At 34.1% G+C, this 23,543-nt stretch overlaps 1 protein-coding gene across 3 annotated transcripts in view; it reads left to right on the top strand.

The window, feature by feature from the left end:
• Positions 1-23,543, top strand: part of PDSS2 (decaprenyl diphosphate synthase subunit 2) — a 212,876-nt gene that overhangs the window by 116,113 nt on the left and 73,220 nt on the right. For all 3 annotated transcript variants that reach the window (XM_025042420.1, XM_006926049.3, XM_025042421.1), the window contains one exon: positions 8,904-9,102. In XM_025042420.1, coding sequence (XP_024898188.1) covers positions 8,904-9,102 — 199 coding nt within the window. The remainder of the gene's footprint in view (positions 1-8,903; positions 9,103-23,543) is intronic.

The raw sequence follows: 23,543 nt of genomic DNA, 5'->3' as shown, positions 1-23,543 counted from the left end.
AGAATGAGCACTATGAGAGGGCGAGTGACAGAATCTATCTCCAGCAGGGAGGGGACAGATATTTTGGAAAAGTTTGACACCAAATCGGATATATTTGTATAACCTTTTCATGTAGAGCTGTGCTGCAGTCAGAGAGGGGTTTTGGCTTTCTTCATTAAAGCTTATTAAATGAAGAAATAGGACAGTCGTTTTGCTCCGGTAGATGGGGGTCAGAGAGGCGGGTCTGGTCTCCTCAGGATATTAATGTCTGCCTTCAGCCGGGGTAAATGAGCCGTCACTTGAGTTAGAGGCAGCTTTATGTGCTCATCGCTAGGGATTCCCATATGTCCAGGGAGCTGCAGCAGTAAAAAATGGCAGAGCTCAATGGTAGAGTGCAGAGGGCTCTCATTGGAATTCATGTCAGGAAGCTCAGCTCAGTCTGCCCAGAGCAAGTCTGTTTAATGTTGATCAGCTGTCCATCTGATAAACCGAATTGATATGGGCATTCCCTCCAAGGGCTGCCCTGACAGTGACAGCCGCAGCACCCAGATGTCTTGTTAGGCTTTTTTGGTAGTCTCAAGGTTTTTTTTAACCCCTTCTGTGATACCCAAACCAAAAAGTGCTTTTAAAGATAACAATGCCTAGCTAGGCTTTCCCTTTGCTTCTCTGGCAGAAAAGAGGCTAGCTCAAACTGTTTCCAGAAACCAGATACTATTAGTTACCCCTCTCCCTCATCATAACAAGCATCTAATTGACCCGCAGGATAATTATGTGTTGACAGGGTCAAGTTTGTGTCTAGTTATTCAAAATAATGTTTCTTAAAATATTCTTAAATACAGTAAGTTCCCTGGCTTGGTTATGCTTTATTAGTTTCATAGGTGTGTTAGTTGATCATTAAGTAGAACTGTATTATGTTTAGGCATAAAGAGAAAATGTATTACAAAGTTCGTTTTGGTTGGCTAATTTCTGATAATAACTGTGGTGACTTCTTGCTGAGTCCCAGCATCCTCTGCTTTCTCAAGTATCACTATCACCACGAAGGCAGCTCACCTCTTTGTAGATTGGTATGGAGGGAACTAATTACAGAACACATCAATACTGAGCTTTCTTTAAAAAAAAAAATTATGTGAGATGAATATGTTAATTAATTTGACTATAGTAATCTTTATCAAAGCATCATATTACATGCCTTAAATATATATACAATTATTGTTTAAAAAACTAAAAAATACAGAGCTTTCTTTTTTGGAAATAAATTAAGAGAGATAGGTCTTTGTGTTAAGTTGTGATTATTTAAAAATTATACTTCTACAAAACTACCAATAGCTCAAAATTACAATACCGAATATGGGAGAACTTTGTTTTAAAGATTTTTACTGAAGTACCACGTTAAGGATTTTGTTTCCCCCGGCCCCCACTTCCAGACCTTGTTTTTTCATAGTGTGGCAAGTTTCTAACATAGACTCTCTTTGAATGAGACCAGCCGCAAACCTATTTTATGCCTCTTTTCTATATAGTATATTCTAACTTAGAGTGTCAGCTGAACTTTCCTAAAAAAGACACAAAGCCCTCAGTACTTTCAGTGATTGCTTAATGTGTGTGGTCAGAGCCAGAAGTAAGGTCTGGTCATTCTTTCCAGCCCTTGAACCTGTGACTTGATCTCTTTTTTGGAGGTCGCCATTACTACAGACTATAGCTTTGTCATTTTGCTTTTAATGGTTGAAATTTTCGGTTTCAGTCACCTGTTTTTAAAATTAGAATTCTTGTATCCAAATGCAGGAATGAAACAAGATTAGTTTTGAATGCTGTGATCATGGCAAATCCAAAATTCAAAGTTCCATCTTCACTTAGGTTATCAATATGAACAAATGGCAAAATAGGAAAATAATTACATCTCCGTAATTATTGCAATGAATTGATGAATTTCTTGGAACTTAGGGTCTGATCTACTTATAAAAAAATTAATGTTTGACACATAATTAGTCAAAGGTTATCTCTGTAAAAGATTCTTTTACCTGGCATTAAAAGCATATACCTTTCCTTTTTATTGCCATTCATATGCCTCAATATTTTTTAATTTTGTTATTTTTGAAGTATATCATAGGAATTCTTTTGCTCTTAACTGCTTCTTCCCCTCCCACCTCCATTCTTTGCCCTTATGGAGCTTTCTTTCTATGGGGCTGTGAGGAAAGAAACAAAACACAAAACAGCCAGTGTGTCAGGTAGCAATAGTGCTGTGGAGGAAAAAAAAAGGCGGGAAGTGGTGATTGGGAGGGCTGGTGAGGGCGGGAGGGTTGCAGTTGTAAATGGAGTAGTCAGAAAAGGCCTTACCGATCAGGTGAACTTTGAAGGGACCTGAAGGAAGCAAGTGACTAAGCCTGGCAGTATATATAAGGGCAGTTTGGCCCAGACAGAGGGAAGGGCAAAGGCCCTGAAGCAAGAGCAGGCTTGGAGTGTTCAAGGGACGCTAAGGAATCTAATGAGCTGGAGAATAAGCAGGGAGGGAAGAGAGTAGCAAGTGGAGTCAGGGAGCTAAGAGGGTAGAGGAGCTGGGACAGATTGGGTTGGCCTTCGGAGTATGTTGTAGGGAGTTTGGCTTCTACCCTGAGCAAGATGGAGAGCCACTGAAGGGTTTTGAGCAGAGAAGCTAAGTAAGTGATGGACTTAATGGTTCCTTCATCTTCCTGCTTGCCTCATTTCTGATCTTTTTCATTTTTGCAAAGCTAATGGACTAAAAATATTATCTCATTATTATTATAATACTACTTTTCCAAATTATTAGAGAGGTCGAGCATCATTTTATGTCATTTTTGGCCATTTGTGTTTCTTCTAGAATTACTTCTTCATATCCTTTCCCATTTTGCTCTTCAGCTGTTTATCTTTTTCTTGTCAATTTCTTGTCCAATTTGGACAAGCTCCACACATATTTTGAATACAATCTTCCGTCTGTCGTATGTGTTGTAAATACTTTATTTCAAGTTTATATTTGCCTTGGTCTTTTTTATGGTTTACTTATATAAACATTTTTGTATATTGTAACTATTCAAATTTATCCATTATTTTTTTATTACTTCCTGAGTGTTTTATTTTGCAAGGCTTTCTCACTCCAAGGTCATATGAATGTTTTCCTGATTTTTTTTTTTTAATGTTATTTTATATCCATCAAGATGGGCCACAGAGCTTTCAAATAGGTTTTTAGTGTTGTTTTTTTTTTTTCTTTTTTACTTTTTGACCTAAATTTATAATTTTGTTTTTTTCACATTTAGATCTTTAATCCATCTAAATATATTTTTTTCTATGGAGTAAGATAGGGGTCTAACTTTATTATTTTTTCTCTTAATCAATAGTCAGTTGCCCCAACACCTTTTGTAAGGAGAATTCGCCTTTTCCCTAACAATGGGAAATGTTATTATCTTTACCATAAATAATTTATTTTCCAAACATATTTGGATCTCTTTCTGGACTTTGTCCCACTAGTCTGTAAGTTTGTTCTTGTGGTATTACTACAGTTCTTAAAATTGCAATCACCTCATAATGAGTTTTAAAATCTAGAATAGCAGGCCTCTTATTTTCTTTTCCAAAATTTTCTTTGTTTGTAATTTTCAAATTTATTCTTCCCACATGAACACAAAAGTCAATTTTACAATTTAAAAAATCTTTTAAGATTCAAATAAAATGATTTTAAATAAATAACTTTTGCCTACCATCTTAATACTTTCAGAGACTCCCTGAATTTTGCACATTTTGTGTTTGGGATTCTTATTAGTTTTCTATTGATATGCAAAGAGCCAGGCTTTATTTAGAATAAAGAGAATGCTGGGCTTGAATCCAGCTCTGCTGTTTACTAGCTATGTGAACTTGAGCAAGCTATTTAGTCTGCCAGTCCAACTCCCTTCTGTACAGTGGAAATAATAATGCCTACCTAAGAGAGCTGTTGTGAGTTTTACATTATCTTATTTATTAATCTGTTAATTGAGTTATTATGCTTACAAAATTATTTTATATAAGATTGCTCAGCATACAGTAATTCATTGACTCAAAGTAATTAATTTACTTAGTGGGAGCCATAATTGCTATTAGGCATTTTTAAAGACAGGATATCTGAATTATGTTCAAATGAAATGACGTGATATCTGGCATTTGCTTCAAAATACTCTGGCAAGAGAGTGGAAGGTGTGGCTAAAACAAGATTAACGTCCACAGAGATTCTTTATGCTGTATTTCCCACTTTTATATGTTTGAAAATTCCCCCAAATAAAAAAATTTTAAATGCATCTTTAAAAACTATTAAAAATGACAAAGTGCAAACATTTGTTATTTCTAAGTGGAATATTATATATTAATTATATTATTCTCTGAACTTTTCTGTATTTTGTTAAACCCCTCAAAAAGAAGGAGAGCAAGGAGGGAAGGAAGTGGAGAAAAGGAAAAAACAGAATAAGAAAGAAGACTGCAGTGTCTTTTATCTTTCTTGCCTGTGTGGTGAAACACAGTTGACACTTCTATTTTAACACCAACTTAAAAATTTAAAACATTTAAGAAGATTTTAAGTTAATATAAGGAACAAGTTCTAATAATTAAAACCATTCATCAGCGGACCTGGCTTCTGTGTAATTTGTTATCACTCATCCCTGGAGGGGGTTAATTGAGGTTAATTGACCTCTGGGGTCACTTCTAACTCTGATTCTATAAACCTGACTTTTTAGTTTATGTCATTCCTTCGCTTTTGAAACCAAGATTGATAACAGTCTCCTCTATCTTTATAAAATAGATTGCTAAGTAAAGAGTTATTCATTTAACAAATATTTATAAGCAACCCAGGGAAGTAGGTTAGTATAATTTACAGTATAGTGAGGGAGAGGGGTGGCAGGAAGATACATGGCTAAAGAAATAATTACAGTATAATAAAATAAATGATTGCGCTATGGTCAGAGGCTTTCAAGCATAGAAGGCACTAACTCTGGGGAAGTGAAGGAAGACTTCACAGAAGTGACACATGAGCTGATTCTTAAAAATGCTTTAAACAAATATAGATTTATTGTTCTCCCTTCAACCTCAGAAGTTGCACGGCACATCCATACAATGCACCTCTGTAGAGACAGCTGTTAAACAGAACAAGGAGATTCTCTATTTGTAAATAATGTAGAACTTTTCTAGCTGTAAATAATGTGGCACTATCTTCAAGAGATACTATTAGGTGAATAAAACCAGAGTACAGAAATAGAAATGTAAAATGTCTTTACTATTTTTGTGGTATAATTTTTACTGAACATATCTTTCAGGAATTTATTTGCCTGTGTATAACAGACTCTAACAAACAGTAGCTTAAAGGAATGCAGTATTTATTTATCTCAGATAGCAAAAAGTCTAGAGATGGGCATATCAGAGTTGGTGTAGCTTTCCTAAGAAGTCTTCCAGGGCCCAGGCGTCTCCTTACCTCCTGCTCACCATTCTTGTGTTGGGAGCCCTCTTTAGGATCCTTAGGTCTCTACTGTGCCTCCAGGCTGCTAGGCTATATTCTAGACAGGCGGAAGGGATAAGCCCAGAATGCCAAAGGTACACATCAGCCGAATCTGCCCCTTATATCGAAAACTCAGTAGAATTCTCAGGAACTTCACCTAGTGAATTTATATTTATTGGCCAGACTGTGCTACAGGATCACCTCTAGCCTCAGGGAATCCTGGGGAGGTGAGTGTTTTTGAGTACATTGTCACTCCAAATAAAATCAAGGGTGTGTTCGTAGTGAGGAAGGAAAGAGAGAATAGGTGGTAACTAGCAGTATCTGCCATGCTTTCTAAAGCTTAGAATGCTAAAAAAAACAATTTGGAGAAATGTTGGAAGAAAATAGATCAAAACAGATGAAGTTGTTTAACATATAATTGAAAGAAAGCAATTTGGTGAAAATTCTTGTGAAAACATCGATTAATCCTCTGGGTTACATCCAATGTGGTAATTACTTCCTTACTCTGATTACTTAACATAAGTGGTATTCATTTGTGACTCTTTTCCAATCAAGATTTAGCATGAAAAATATCCAAGAGTACTAAAATATAGTACGTAAAATGGCATGAAGACTTTTATTTACGATAATTTTTAAAATCCAGTACACTGAACGTTTACTAGATTACTTTGGGTGGCTAAAATAGGAATAAGATAACGAGAAGAAAATATTCCCAGCTTCTTTCATACTGCTTCTCTGCTGTACACTAAAAGAGACTCTTGCACAGTAAAATTTGGAGTTGTTTATCTGGTGATAAAATCTTAAGAGGTAAGAGCACAGTACTAGATAGTGGAATTGCAGGACAGATTTCAAGATGAACAATAATTTTATTTCTATTTCCTATAGAAAAGTATGTACCAATAATAGCAATAATTTGGTCTTAAAAAAAACAACAACAATTAACTGTCAGTCCACATAATTTTTTTAAATTCTCAAATCTTAGAATTTTAGAACTGAATATTAAATTTTAGAACTGAAATCCCTGAATCTTAGAACTGGAAGGGACTTTTTCTCCAGTTGCCCTCCTTTTAGTGATGAGAAGACCAAGGGCCTGAGAGCTTAAGGGATTTGCCCACAGTCTGATGTTACTGGTGGAAGTAGAACTGTTATCTAGGTTCCTGACTGGGCTAAATCACTTGATTTGGTTCTAACCAGATGATTTGGAAACAACTTGATTCCTTTCCCCAGTTACTAGGAGCAAAAGAGACAAATCTGGTCATACTGTACTTTCTCTTAGCAAAATTCTCTTCCTCAGTGCTTAGAACTTAAGGATGAAAATTGGACAGATTTGTGGTGGACATATGCTATTGTTGGTAACATTGATAACTTTGCCTTCTCCTCCCTATTTATTTACTATTCATTAGGTAAATAAACATTTTAAATTATTATTGGTCACTATAGGGTGACTCTGAGTTTCAGCCTTCATAAACTGAATGTTCTTGATCAGATTTAACCTCTTCAGACCTACTGCAATTAGAATTATAAGTACATAATTGAGAGTTCTTTGTAAATGGTGGGTAGTGTACAAATGATGGGTTTTCATTTTCATTATTATCACTGTTTTTGTTGTTTCTGGCCATGTGGCACTTAAAAATTGCTATTTATTTAATAGATGCTATTTTATGATTATAGATATCTTTATTAAAAGCTCAGAATCATTCATTTCCATCCTTAGAGTAATTCAAAATACAGTTTTTTGCTTACCTGGTTATTACTTTCATAAACTCAACTGCATGAGAGATTTAACCAATGCTTAACCTTTCTTGAGTTCTGTTCTTGCCCATAATCTCATTGTTGAATTTTTATGAAATGTAACAATATGCATTTTTATAGTGAGTGGGTTTGTAAACTATAAAACATTTGCAGGGTACTAATAAAATACATTTTTTATTCCTTTCTTTTAGTTGCTCTTTTAAAGGATAATTTTTAATTTTAGCTCCTTTTAAAAAATATTTTTTTGTTAACTGCTTAGTAGTCTTATGAGCCTCCATTCTCAATGATTTTCTTTGGGATATAATGAGGTTTAAATCTAAACCATTTCTTGCATTTAGGATTAAACAAGATAATGTATAAAAGTGCTTAGCCTAATGTCTGGTACAAATTACATTCCCATTTATACTGGAGTTCTATTAGATACTAGAAAGGATTCTTAGAAATCCTAAAGTTACAGAGATGAGAAACTTATACTGAGAACAAAGTAAACAGAACTGTGAAAGGTAGCCATCCTCTGGCCTGCTTCTCCGGTTATCCTGGTGACTCGTGGGGTGGAGAGTGAGGAAAGATGCAGAGAAGGAAGGTGTCAAGGTCTGCTTATAGATCCCATACTACCCAGCGGAGAGGCCTCTAATAAAAACTTCATGAAAGCCTTTTTGCAAAGGCAGTTAATGTGAAGTTGCAACCAAACTAGCAGCTATAGTTGCCACAGTTCTGTCTTTAGCTTCACGATGTTTTCCTCTGCCAAAATGTAGTAAGTCATTTCTAAGTTTGAAGCATTTAGCAAGGCAGAGCCACCAGAAATGTACACCTGATTTCCATGACATATATGGCAATGCTGTATTAGCTAGTGGACCCGCTATATGGACATATACATTATTGACATTAATGTATTATGGACACATACATTATTCCAACACAGATTGGAATAAAATGGAACCTGTACCCTGTTGGCAGAGTCATTCCAAAGGAATGAAGAAATCAGTAATCTTAAATTCTGTTATAATACCAAATTATTTCAAAACCAACTCATAATTAATGCCAAGTAAAAACACCATGTACCCATTAGAATATGGCATGATTGACTAAAGCACATTTGAAACCTTCAAAAAACAAGCAACAAAATTCAAAATACTAAGTGAAATAAGTCAGACAGAAAAGACAAATACCATGTGATCTCATTTATATATGGAACCTAAAAACAAAACAACAAAAAACCTGGACTCAGATTCAGGGAACATATTTGTGGCTGTCAGAGAGGGGGGTGGGAGGTAGATGAAATGGGTGTAGGTGGTCAAAAGTTACAAACTTGTGGTTTTAGGATAAATAAGTCATGCGGGTGTAATGTACAGCATGCTGACTGTGGTTAATAATACTACATTTTATACCCAAAAGTTGCTAAGAGTATATCTTCCAAGTTCTCATGACAAAGGGAAAAAAAAAAACATTTAACTATGTATGGTGATAGATGTTAACTAGACTTATTGGGATCATCATTTTGCTATATATACAATGTTGAATCATTATGTTGTACACCTGAGACTAATATAGTTGTAAGTCATTTATATTTCAATTTAAAAACTTCATTAAAAAGAAACAATCGAGAAAAATAGACTAATGTATAAATTCTTTATGGTTGAAAACTGAAGTCTGGCGTTAGTGATAAGATGGTGTTCTTGACACTCAGACAAGTCTTACCTTTATGTTTTAGTCAAAGAAGTTTGGCAGAGATCACAGAACTTATCCATACTGCTCTCCTTGTACATCGTGGGATAGTAAATTTAAATGAATTGCAATCTTCTGATGGGCCACTGAAAGACATGCATTTTGGAAATAAAATAGCTATCCTGAGTGGAGACTTTCTTCTAGCAAATGCCTGCAATGGACTAGCTCTGCTACAGAACACCAAGGTAAAACTGGGCAGGGTTTGCTTGTGTCTGGATGGCCTTTAGGTGGCTCTTGGTTGACTGTGAGAGGTACAGAGGTCTGTGTACCCTGCTGCTCCAACTCCACATCTGTAGATGCTCAGTAAAATTGTGATGATGATAATGATGATGACGATGGCCTGTCAACATCAGATAGAACTAGTAAATGCTAGGAAAGAATTTAGAAATTAATTTATATTTTTTTCTGATTACAGATAAAATTATTTGTTAATTATAGGATAGTATTAAATAGTCAATGTAAAGAAGATATAAATAAATATTACCTATAATCTTACTATACAGAGATAATCAATGTTAGTTAATATTTTGTTGTATATTCTTTCAGTCTTTTTTGTTTTTCATACTTTTATATATGTGGAGTTTTAGCAACATAGGTGAAAATTTGCATGTATAAGGTTTTTTTAATCCTGCCTATTTTTTCCCACTTTATGATGTGGGCATTTTCACATGTTATTAACTTTTTCATAAACCTTTTAAAGGCTGAACAATAGTCGATTATTTAGATGTTATATCATTTATTTAACAAATTCTTCATTTTTGGACATTTACGTTGCTTCTGATTTTTTTACTATCATAAGTAGACCTGAAGTAAACATCTTTACACATCAGTTTTCCTCATTCCAGATTTTTCTTTATAGAAATAATACCTAGAAGTGGTTCAAAGGGTTTAAACATTTTTAATATCCTTGATACATATTACCATACAGCTTTCTAGAAAGATTGTAGGACATATTACCATACCGCTTTCTAGAAAGATTGTAGGACATAAATCAGGACTAGTTGTCACTGTAAAATAACAGTAGCCAAAACAAGAATGAAGTTTATTTTTTCTCATGTAAAAGTATCTAGGAGTAGGCAGGCCAAGGCTGGCATGGTGAGTCTACAAAGCCAGGAACCCAGGCTCTTGCTGTCTCACTGCTCTGCCGTCCTTATCTGATAACTTTATGGCCCAAGATAATTGCCATTGTTTTCCCACCCCAGTCAGTAGGAGAGAGGGAGGAGGAAGGAAGGACTGAGAAGGGCCGATCTCCTTTCCTTGAAGGTCATAAGAGTATACATCTGGGCTTGCTAAGGTCAATCTCAGTGTAAGTCTGCTGTCCCAGAATCCTATCTGACTTAGCATTTCTCTTGGATTTTTAATTTCTTAACAGAGAGTGACTGCTAATAATTATGTCAGAATAAGCCAGCATGGGTTTGATAGATCTCCACTCTACATTTTCAGCTTCTGCCTCAGTTTTTGTCTAAGGTAGACTAGTAGTATGTGAAACCCATGTACAGCAGAGAGTTATGTTAAGATATAATGTCAAATCTAAAAGAAAACTAGCAATAACTCATCTCTTTTCCTAACTCTTTCAGACACCTCCCATTCAAGGACAGAATTCAGGGCAATTCCTGATAGTGAATATCTAGGGCCAGTTAACTAACTCCTTTAACTCAGGTGGTAAGAGAAGAATTTGACACTACTGCCTCAGCTGGCCACTTAGTGTATTATCCAATTACACTAAGGCCCACACAATGGCTTTCAAGAGTCACAAAGCCACCAGGTACCAATTCAAAGATTCAGTGGGAAACAAAGTTAGAGGTTCGGTATCTATGAAGTATGTGTGGGAAATGAAAGCTGTGTAGAGTGAGTAGAGAGTAGACTGAATGTGCTTGCTTGTATAATGTAAAGCTTTAACTAGTTTAATATTTGACAACACTTTGTTTTTGCAATAAACCTTTGGCAACAGGAAGCTCAAAAAAATAAAAGTATATATTTCATTTTTTAAAGTACTGGATTTGTTTCTCGAAGAAGTAGATAAGGAATGTGTAACTTGCAAAAGTTTGTTGACTTTTATTATCTACTGTGGAGGCCAGGGTGGTATCACTGAATACATGAAAAAGAAGAGTCAGATATGTAGAAAAAGTGTCAGGATCTACTTCCAAAGTTAGGAGTTACTCGAAGGAGACTTCCTGAAAATGATGATTTATCACGTGCAGCTGCAGAAGGTATATATTCATAACACTCTGAGAAGCCTAAATTTTATTTAGATAAATGACTGTTCTTCTAATTTTGGTCCTTTTGACTACAAGTTTTTTTATGTACATAGAAAAAGAGAAGCAATAGCTTTATGTTTTTTGGCTCCATTGGCAGAAGAAGAACTCTGCAAATATCTAAATAATTCTAGTTTTACTTAAGTGTCATCAGGTACTTCAACTAATTGAATCATTTTAGTTAATTCTAAAAACATATTGTTTTTTCCGTCCATTCATAGAATCAAGGTACAGCCTTTAGAAATATATACCATCAGAAGTAAGCCATTATGAGTAAGATTGGAAATTCAGTTTAAAAGTTCAACATGGAAGATAAAATTATTAGTTTATAGTAATAACACAAGTACAAATATTGTTGAAGCACACACAGTGTTGTGGTAAAAACAATGTTCTTACTACATCGAGATACCTATGGAGTAGTTGGAATTGGTTGTGGTATACCCATAATTCATAATTACATCTAAACAAGTGTCGACATTCTACCGATAAAAATAGAAGCTATTGTTATAAAAATTTACAAGTATCTCTAAAGTCAGAGTCTCTGAACTACAAGGTTTTGAGGATATAGCTGATGTTGAATACAATATGTTCCAGCACAGCAGTACTTGCCTTCTCTTTGTTGCCCATCATCAGTCAGATTTTAGAAATCTTTCTATCCAATAATGGTATTGAACCTTGTTATAAATGAGTTGTTAAAATTTTGTGACATTTTTTTCAACATCAATTGGAAATCTTCTATCAAGTTCAATGAATGGAACACCAGATTAGAGAATTACAATTAATGAAAGCAAAGCTTACATTAGAATTTTTCCCTATAAATCAAGAGAAGAATGGACCAAAATAAATAGTAAGAACTTAAATGCTAAACAAGATTAAAATTTGAAATTCTATCATTGTGATTTGGAGTATACCACTGTGCAGGAAGAATCTTTTGATGGTGCTCCTATTTTGAAAAAATTATACATTGCACATGAATGAAATGAAATTGAGAAGGCCTAGATTTTACAGCATCTAATTTTGACAAAACGTTTAAAAGAATTATAGGGATAATTACTTGACAAGTTTATCTTATAAAAATGTTTGTCAAAGAAAGGTACTCTTAAGGAAGGAAAAAGATAGTACCTTGGAAATATTTGAGCTAAAATAGTTACACTTTTCAATATGAAAAAGAATTAGAATTAAGTATAACCTCCATTTAGCAAATTTGCTCTGAGCTTATCAGGTAACTCAGAACCAGTAGAAAGAGCATTTCCTCAATTAAAAATATTATAGTCTATTAATCAGACTCAATTGAAGGTATCAGTAATTTCAAATTAATCATAAAATGTAACCGTAAAGAATATTACTGGCAGTTTTATTTTAAAATACCATATTTTTAAAAACACATTCTTCAGAAAAGTGCCAGTGACACAATATTAGAGACAGATATGGATGGTTAAGAAACCAATTAAAATATGTGAATGTATACCAAGAATAATTATTCTACTGGCTATTTTATTCAGATCATCAATATAAAGAAGTTATTTTTTATTTGTTTTAATGTACATAAATATGTTATTTTTATTTCTTTTAAAATTTTATTTTTGCAAATAGTTTTTGAATAGAACTACTTAACAAGTACACCAGTAGAGTAAAATCAATTATTAGTTAATAAATATACACTTTAAAATATATAAATTTTTAATTATTTTAGCACTCCCTTTTACTCTCAGGTATCCCAGTTTGGATGATAAATATGTAATGTCACCACTTTAAATACGTTTCTCAGAAATTATTTGAGATCCGTCTGCTTACATCTTTTTGGCAGAATTTAGTAACATAGCCACACTTAGCTATACGGGAGGCTAAGAAATGGAAACTTTATTGTGGTTAGCCATGTACCCAGCCAAAACTCTGGAAATTACAGAGGATTCTGGGAGACGAGTAGCTTTCTGTCCTACCTCCCCATCATGCTTTTTCTACTAGCGTATTTTTCCAGAGACAGATCTGCTAGTTTTTAGGAAGAAAATGGTACAGTACCTTTAATATATAGTTTATAGTCACATGAAAAGGAAGCTAAAGTAAGAAATGAATCAATCAGCCATATAAATGGAATAATAGATCATTTCAAACCTCCCTCCAGAGATTTGTTACCATTTAGGCATTCCTTTTATTTTATTTACCCTCAAATTGCTCTGTTTTCTATGTGTATAGTCTACTTTAATGGGTCTCACTAAATTCTCTCTTTTACTAGAATTCACGTGATAGCAGAAAGGTGACTGATCCATTGTCCCTGGAAGCTACTTTCTGACTGCATGGTCCACCTTACCTCTTTATCATACTTGCTGTGGTCTGTGATGAAACTTGAGTCTTAGAGAAGGAGAAGGTCTCAGAAAGTGTGGTCTGGTATAGTTTCTGGGCGCCTTGAGCTGCACATGACTAGATCTGGCCACGTATACTGGCCATTCATACCTGAGAAGAAATGTTCTGGACATAATCACTGATCCACATTTTAGTACTATCCCTCAGGCTGGCCCTAATTTAAAAAAACAAGGCTTATCGCCATTAGACAAATTCCTGTTTTCTCTAATCATTAATTTTAACTTACTTTAAGCTAGTCTGATGAAATATCATGTTAGGTTAAGATGTAGTATTAAGGAAATATATAACCATGTTGTAATGACACAAACAAGTATTCACTTGTTTTTACCACTTCGCCCTATGGGAATAATATTTAACGTGTTTAATTTTCTTAGATAGCTTGTATCATGCACACAATATTTCTTTCAGCATGGTTCAAGTTCAGAGAAAATAGAGGCTTTACTCCCATCAAAATCAAATCAGATTCATAGCCTGTGAAATCCACTCGGTGTTTTGCATTCAGAAGCATCACTACAAATGTTCCAGAATCTAAGACCTCCACCATCTGCTCCATTAGATGCTGAATTTCAATAGCACTACTCGATTTATAAAAACAAAAACAAAAACAGAAAAAAAAACTTAACACATCCAAGTGACAGTTCAGCCTGAAATTTCTCCTTTAAATAAAAATGATCAGGCATTTTCTTCTCTTTCAGTGAGCCTTGTACTTTCATGGTATCACAGGTTTACACTTTTGCATTTTATCAACCTTTGTCTGGTGAGAAACTTTTTTCTTTTTTAGGTGTTTTTTGATATTTGATAGTTATGTGTTGAATTGAAGATTTATTCTATACAACCTTCTTGTTCATCCAAAATTTGCACCTTGTTCTTCAAAGGGTTATTGAAGGCTCTGTAAGGTCAATTTCAAAAGAAATTGGCTCACTTTTTGTGAAAGACCTTGAGTACCATGTCCAGGGGTCTGTAATTGATCTTCTACAAATCTAAGCTTTTAGTACCCCCTTGTAATCAAAATAGATGATTTCCAAATCATGTGAACAATATTTTAAACTGAGGAGACTGTAAGGGAGACCTAAAGTGCTTGAAAGTCAAGAATTATCTTTGATAAAGCAAATCTACCATATTCAGAACAAATTCCTTTTATTTAAATACTTGGCAGTATTCCCATCAGAATATCTTTTTAAGGAAAGTGAAGTGAGATCTCAGAAGAGGACCTGTTTTATTAAATGAATTCCCAGAAGCTTAAGTTGATTGAGTATATGTAATACTAATAATTATCATGGTTGGGGGGAGTGCGGAGTTGGAGGTGGCAATAAATATTTCTTTGGGGCAGTATTAAATTTTCGTAAGTTCTCTGTATATGGTTAATGTCTTGGTAAAGTTAGATTTCTATTTAATGATGTTTTAATTTTCTGTTATAAGAAAGAAAAATTGTCAGCAATAGCAATGGAAATAGACACCGCAGCAGAATTTCTGTACGTAAAGAACGTCTCTGGTTTTTTCACAGGACAGCCTACTTTTTCTTTAAGGATGTGTATTTAACTTGGTAATTAAAGATAGCATATTTGTAGCCACTTTAATTTTTTCTGACTTATTTGTTCTACCAATTTCCCATTTTCTTGTGCTACTGGATTCTTCTCTAAATTTCTATGTGTTTATCTCTGTACTTCTCCTGGGATAGACCATTAGATGAAGGGTTCTGCAATCATATGAAATTCAGAGCTTTTTATAATTGCCAAGGGTAAAATTAGCAAAGTCAATTATTCTCCCTATCGGTTTTCCCTGAAGATATTAGGGGTCTTCAAGGTAATTGCTTTAGGTAACACTTAGATTTTTAAATATCTCTAAGTATAGAAGTTGGTATATTAATCTTCTGGTAATTGTCTTCTTACTATTATAACTGTAGTCACATAAGTGTGAATTAACAAGGTTTTGAATTCAAGAGTGAGTTTAAAAATTAATGCTTACATTTTCATTCATTTTCAATTATGGAACGTAAGGGCAGCTTTTTATTTTAGTACTTTACTGTTTAAAAACCCTGGACTAAGACACCTAAGAATATCTCTTTTTAAGCCATAAATTCCCTGACTTCATTGAATTATTATGTTCACATAGAACATCACTGACAAGACAGGGTCATGCCAGAATCTAAATTTTAGTGTTTTAGCATCAAACTATCAGTGAGACATGCTGAATAATTGGGGGGAAGTCATGAATGGAAAAGCACTATAATTTAGAAATCTGGCTGACCATTACAGGTTCTCCCTGGTCCCTGTGTTTATCTGTAAACTGAATTTATATTTAAGGATTAAGCCACAATGCAAATAAGATTGTATAGATTACTACTTGTCATCTTTTAAAAAACAAACAAACAAAAAAACTGTGTTTTATTTTCCATACATAGTGATAACCATAATATTTAAATAATTGAATTCACAATGTTTTCTTTTTAAATCTTCATAGTCATTTTCATTTAATGGACCTGTCACCATACATCAGATGATAGACTATGAGTTAGCCCAAATCTTGTCTACACACCCAGAACATTATCATGATGTCACTCCTGGAGGCTGTTCTATTAAGCATTAGTGATTTATATTTCAAAATAACCAGTGGCACAGATGTATTACTTACATAACTGATGTATTTCCTTATGTTAACTTTGTTTTCCTAAAGGCATAAATATGTTATTTACGTGGAAGAATTTTGTTTGTATAAATATGCTCAATTTATACATATGAATCACCTCCTTTTACACTATCTATATATTTGAATAGAGAGCCTGCTATTGGTTATGTTTGTCTTATCTTTCATATTCATGCTGAAAAGTGGGACCTAAAAACATGCTATACCATATGAAATTTAAATTTTTCCCTACCATAGTCATTTAAAATGGGCATTATTGTGACCTTGTATGTTTATAGTCTTGTTAGCACTATTTTACTTGTGGAAATTATTGAATTAATATCTTTCAGCCTCTCTAGTTTGACATCCAAGATTAATACTCTTTTCTACATATAACCCACTCAAGTACAGATTTTCATGACTAAAATAAATGTGTACAGAAGGTAAGTAGGATGTCATATATTGTAACAATAAAGGAAACTATCTCCATAGCAATTAAATAAAGTCAAAATGCTATCATATAATTACAATTTCAAAATTCCCAAACTAATTTTTCCACAGTTTTGTCTTATTGTGTGCTAATATAGCCACATATTAAACAGACAATATATTTTCTGAGACTGCTTCTTTGATCTTTAAAGTAAAAGTGATAAACGATTAGTTTTTGAGAAGTGTACTAGAAATAAGCAGACACTCGGAAGCTAAGCAGGGTCGGGCCTGGTTAGTACTTGGATAGGAGACCACCTAGGAAGACCAGATGCTGTAGGCATAAAAAAATAAAAAAATAAGGGATTGTAAGCTGACAAGGTTCTTGCAATCTGTGAGGTCAACCAAGGGTTTCCTTGCCTAAAACAAACAAACAAACAAACAAGTAAGTAAATAAATAAATAAATAAGTGAATGAATGAATAAATAAATAAATAAATAAGCAAACAAACAAACAAATCAAGAAGACAAAATGTTATGTTCTTTTAAAATATATCACATTAAAACCTTGAACTTTGCCCTCTTGGTGTCATAAAACAATGGAATGAAGTGTCTTTTTGGCATAGGAAGGTCAAATGCCATCATGCCAAATGGACATTTCTCAGAGTGTCTTTGTCAAACCAGAAACCTGATGACAAGGAAGAAGAGCAAGAAAAGTATTTCTTCTTCTATATGTCTGGCATTTATAGAAGCACATTAAAAAAAAAAAAAAGTCTGAGTTCGACAAAGTACATCTTCCAAAGAAATGGGTGGAGTTGAAGCAACACCATGGTTGCCATGAGAGGTATAAATATATTGATTGTAATGATTTTATAGTACACTTAGCAACCTCGAGTTTTGTAAATCCCCTTTTCTACTCTCCAGAAATAAAATTAATTAAACCAGCTTTTATCCCTCCGTTTTCACTAACATAAATTTCAAATTTCTCCAAAGCCAGAAAGAGAAAAAAATCTGTTTCCCAGCTTGAGTTATTCCTCTTTTTTTTTTTTTTTTTTTTTTGCCTTTCTAATGATTTTACTCCTGAGTTAGAAGTACTGGACAGATGAATAGCTGATTCCGTCTTCTGCATCCTCAGCTTACCTAACTTCATATCTCTTCTCCATCCATCTTTTCTTCACCCCAGTAGACTGGCACATGGTGCCACTTTCTTTGTCTCTTACTGTTCACAACTCAGTTGATTTCATGTCAGGAAATCTCTAAAGTGTATACACATCTTCTTAAACTCTTTTCCTCCAGTTTTTCATTCTTTCTCTTACCTATTAGTTCAGAAAAATTACCATCCATCTTTTTGCCTTATCCTTGTTCCTTTCAAGAGGAAAAATAAACCAAGAAACTTTACTTGGAGTTTAAAATCAGAGTAAAACTTGGTATACTCTTGTGTTAAGAAAAAGGAAAATTATATAATTAGAAATGAAATAGGCTTAAGATCGAATGAGTGTCTCTATGTTTCATCTTATTAAACCAAATTTACCTGTAACTATCAATATTTAAAGATCATTTAAAAAACACTTTCTTTTTAGTTTTATTTTTCTATTTTACTTAATTGTAAGTATTGTATAATTGTGGTTTTCTATTCTATTTTTAATTACACATATATGCTATTTCTAACATATGGGCTAACCAAGCTTTAGTGGGCTGTCCTGGGAACCTAGCCACCTTGTATTTTGGGAAAATGTGGTATGAGCTCCAAACCATTGACTTATAGATGAAATTTCAAAATGCAGTGCTTTTGTAATCTGGTACCTACTGCATTACATTAAAACCGAATTTGAACACCATAAGCAAAAGAAAATTTAAGAGCATCCATAAGTGTCCGTGTGACTACTTTTTATTAGTAGCCTCCTATAGCTCAGTTGGTTTGCTGTAACTTTGGTTTTAGCATTTCCATCATTTTCTTGAATCCTCAGAGTTGTAAATTCTCAACGAAAAAAAATTCCCAAAGTTGGCTTTTGGGGCCTTAACCCAGGAGCAAATATTATTTATTTAGCAATGGTGATTGGGGAAGAGCCCTTTTCTGGCAGCTAATGACCTACTGGAGGACTTATGTGCCCAAGGCAAAGCTAAAGGCCATTAGCCCAACAGGTCATTAACTGACAAATGCCTGACCTTGAGATCATTTCTGATATTGTAAACGGTGAAAACATTAAAGTGGGTTTGTTGGAAAGTATGGCTCTGCCAAAGATGTTCCTTTTTAAGTATTTTGGAAACTGCATTAAATTGATTGTTATTATTCATGTGGCTTAATTGTCTTTGCTTGGGGCCATTTTCATTGTGCACAGCAAGTCAGTCAGACATCAGTAAACACCAAAACTATACTCTGTGTCCAACTTTTAGTTTTTAAAGGACAACATCCCTGTTTAGAATATCAGGTTAACTATTTCATTACCAAGCAGTTGCAGCTACACTCTTGTAGCTCACTTACATTTTCATAATGTATTGGGCTGTATAGCAAGCACTTAGGTATTTTACACTCCTTGGAGACGACACATAAAGCTACAAAGAGAAGTGAAACGAACCCTGAAGTATAGAAGTCTGTGGACTTAATTCCTGTCCCTGGCTTTTTTTTTTTTTTTTTTAAATTAGTCATTTAACATTGGCTAGCTCATTTTTACCTCTCAGAATTCCAGGTTCAGATCTTTTACTTCAGACTATTTATCTAATGTCTTAATTACCCAACTTTACAAATGAAATTAGAAATTTTATAATGTAGAAGATTTAATCTTTATTAAAATTGCTACCAAACATTTAAAAATAATATTAACAGATTTTTGAGTGCTTTCTATGTAGTAGGCACTGTTGTTTACGTGCTTTATGCATATTAACCCATTTAATCCCTCCTAAGTTATGGAAAAGGTTAAGTAATTTCTTTGAGCTAATTCTGCTACTAAATGACAATGCTGCTGTCTAAATCCAAGTAAACTGGCTCCCAAATCCTCGTGCTTAACTAAAGTACAATACTAACAAGCCAACAAAGAACCATAACTTTTTTGCCTGCAATTTTGCCAGTAGAATTTATATCTTAAACAACTAGTAGTTTTTAAATATTGGAATAAATATTTCAATACAAACAGCAATAGGGGTTTTGTGAAACATTTTAGAAAAATAACTAGTAAGCAAAAGCAACTTATTTTAATTTCCTCATATGTAAAATGAAGTCAGCATTATCTTCATCCCCTGCATTCCTATTAGTTCTAATATTCTATAATTCTGAGTGTTGTGGGAAAAAGTCTAAACTTACAACATATAACTAGATCCTGAAAATGGCATGAAATATAAAGGACTACAAGGAAATCAAGAAAAATTGTTAATAAACCAAAGATGTTTATAGAGAATCCAAAATCTTATATAAATATGAGAGTTCTAGAGATTTGGATGCAATTTCAGCAAGCTAAAGTAATACCCTAAATTTAATGAACTCACCTTTATGGCAGATTTGTGATGAGAAACTTACATGGCTTTAATTGTTCAAGACTTTGAAAGCTATAAGGTGATATGCAAATATAAATTTCTGAAAATAGTGATTAAACAGTGATTACTGCAAATTTGTTTTGAAATAGTTATGACTGATACAACAAGTTCACATATTAGAACAGTGTTGGTAATTCAACACAAATTTTTGTGTGCATTGTGCTAAGCATTGGAGATACCAGTTTAAAAGCTAATTGTATATCTTTATAAATAGGAAAATTTCTAACCCAAGGGTATCAGTATTTGATTCAAGGGTATAATGCAGCCAACCTCAAGTTTCTACTACCTGATTTTTTTGAAGGAGGGAAAAAAATAGATTACCTAATTTTCTGGAATGTAGTACTGTTACCGCTGGGGCCTATCCAACTGAGTTCAGTGTCACCCAACGGCAGGGGAGAGGGATAATGGACGGCACAGGAGTGTAGTTAGCAATTTTCCTTGGTTCTTCCCTATTGACGCAGTGAAGAATCACAGGTCAGTGAGATTTAGAAAAGATTTATTAAAAGCATATTTTAGAAAGACAAAGAATGCCTCCAAGGAAGCACATGGAGAAAGACAAAGCATGCCCCAAGGAGGCACGTGGTTTCAGCAACGAGAGCCACAACAGAGTGCTGTAATAACAACCACAACAAGAGGGTAAAAAAAGACCACAAAAAAAAGCCACACAAAAAGCCACAAAAGGGCAAAAAAGGCAAAAAAAGATCCAGAAATGGGAATGTCTGCATTATATCTGGGCCATGAAAGGTGGTTCCAGAGGCATTCCTAGGTGATGGGCAAGCGAGATCATTTTGATTGACACTTTGCTGCTATATAACTCTTTGCCTAGTGCTCATGTCCTTACCCAGAATTCAGTGTTATAATTAGATTCATGAACTTCCAAGCATAAACGCAGTATTATAATGAAGCTTAAATTGTAGGCAAATGAGGGTATTATCTTCTGCACAGACGTCTGTTGCTGGATTAAACCAGCTAAGATTAAGGCCCTCCTGTCCTTTGTCTCTGGGGATGCAGGGGGGATTCTCTAACTACTAATATGGTGTTCTTTGGGTGGTCTCTGGGCTGGGCCACTATTCCTTTGTTCCCCTTGTCACTTATGTCTGCCTAGCTACCTAACAGTACCAGTAGGGCCAAGTTATTTTTAGAATTCCATTGAATCACAGATTTTGGAGGGCTGTGAAGGTATTTGGAAGAAATACAATTACAGTTTTAGACAAGATGCATGGATTTTAATGCATATGATTCATACTTTTATTTCTGTGGCTGCCTTTAAAGTGCAAACTTTGGGATGTCTCTAATTTACAAACATCTGCCTTTTAGTGTGGCCCAATTTAAAGAGGAATTAGTTAAGCTGAAAAGTGAACTGTGTTCCCCAAATGACATGGTATCCTTGGAATTTTCAAGATGTGTATGAAATCCCAGAAAAATCCTGAAATTTTTAACTCTTTGTCCAAATGTGGTCTAAGCCAATTTGTTTTTATAAATCTTGGATCAAAGCTAAGAATCAACATCAGTGATATAAACCAACAAGATTGATATGTACCTCACAGAATATACCCTATAGTACCCAAGAATGATTCTGTTTTATCCCGCCTCCTGCCTCTTATTTTCATTCAGTTAATTTACATGTTGGGTATAAAATGATACAGAAATTAACATCTTTACAAAACATATTTCAGAATAACAATGTTTAAACTGTATGGGAACTTAATGTGCAATTAAGATGGTTAACCAAGGTATGAGCTGTACGTGACATTTATCAGCATGATGTAAGATAATGTTTCAAACCACAGATCACATCCTGTTTATTGGTAGTACTAACATCAATTTACCAAATCACTAGCCACACCTTTTTTTTTTAATGGAATACAGTAGAAAATAGAGGGATAATAAAACTTTTGTTTTATGAAACTTTTTACTCATTTTTATACATATGCATGTGTGCATGTACTTCATTGTGATATAAAATACAGCCCTTACTGTGGGTTACAATTTAAAATTTTTGAAAGCCAATATTATTAGGCAGTGTTCTAACCAGCAGTATCTGTTCAGTTGAATGAAATACTGTACTACGATTATAGTGTTTTGAAGTTTCACATTGTGAACTTGTGTTTCTCAAGGGTGAGATTAACTTCTAGGTAAAAGTACACTTGGAAAACATCACTTAACATCACTGAGAGGGTCCTCAATGAAGCAGTGAAAGAAAAGAGAAATTATCAGCCACATGGGGAAAAGTGGGCAGATCAGTGAAATGGCAGACATAATTCTCAGAGCAAGTTCAGTCAGAACAAAGTGTAACGGTGCCACCAAGTAAAGAACGTACTAATAGGGAACATCCCGAGTACAACAGATTTCATGTGCAGCAATTCCCATGTAGAAGAAGGTGGAAAATCAGACAACTAACTGTTGTATGATAGTGTAGGAATTTGTTTTATTAATAAGCAACTATTTACAGTTTTTATGGTAATGCCAGAGACTTGACACAACCAGCTTTCTTTAACCTACTGAAAAGCATCTCCTCCTTTATTTCTTATGAAAAGTTAACCTTGATTTAAGCATTTAGATTATCTGCCACTTTTTCAGGGACCTAATCATTGGTTAAATAAATAAATGATTATTTGTCATTGTTCAGTGACAAACAGAAAGCCAAGAACTATGTACCTTCATTCAAAAAAATGAATAAATTTTTGGACTACTGTTTTACTGTTAGTAAAAAAAAAATTGGCTAATTAACTATTCCTTACAATTTTAAGAATTTTTTTTAATGTATACAACTGCACATTTAAGTATTTCTGATCACAGGTCTTACCGTTGATAAGCAAACTGAGGTCAAAAAAATAATGTTGCTGGCCTGCAGTCATGCAGAGCTTATCTGTATATTAACCTTCTAAGTGACAAACACAAATTAATGGCCTTTATCTTTTTAAGGCTGTATCTACTTGCATTAGTATAGTATCAGGCACTAGCAGGCTATCAAAAATGTTTATGGAATGAGTGTACTCGTCAAAAATAATATTAAACTTCAACACTTTATATTCAAGCCGTTTTCCTGAACTTGGGGTCTATTTTTTTGTTTTTTTCAGTTTTGAATTTATACTTTTCTTTAGTTCACTGAACTTTCCTGAATCCTCCTTGACAAATGTTACCAGTAGTTAGCGTTTATAAACCAATGTATCAGCTGTTTGAAATGAAAAATTAAGATTATCAATTTGCTTAGTTTTTGCTGCACCTGTCCTACTGGTAGGTGCCATTTCTCTCTCTGCTCATCCCCCTTAGCCAGAAAGAACTTCCAGCTCACTAGAACAGATTGCCATCCCTCCCACAAATAAGCTCGGCCTTACACATTTGGCAGTATTGAAAAGGCTTCCTTCAAAAAGCCAAGTTAGAGGCTCTCTCCAGAACTCCTGTGAGTTACTGGTGTGTTTATTGCAACAGACC

The sequence above is a fragment of the Pteropus alecto genome, unplaced genomic scaffold (assembly GCF_000325575.1).
Source record: "Pteropus alecto unplaced genomic scaffold, ASM32557v1 scaffold79, whole genome shotgun sequence".
NCBI lineage: Eukaryota > Metazoa > Chordata > Mammalia > Chiroptera > Pteropodidae > Pteropus > Pteropus alecto.
This window is presented reverse-complemented; position numbering and strand designations above follow the sequence as displayed.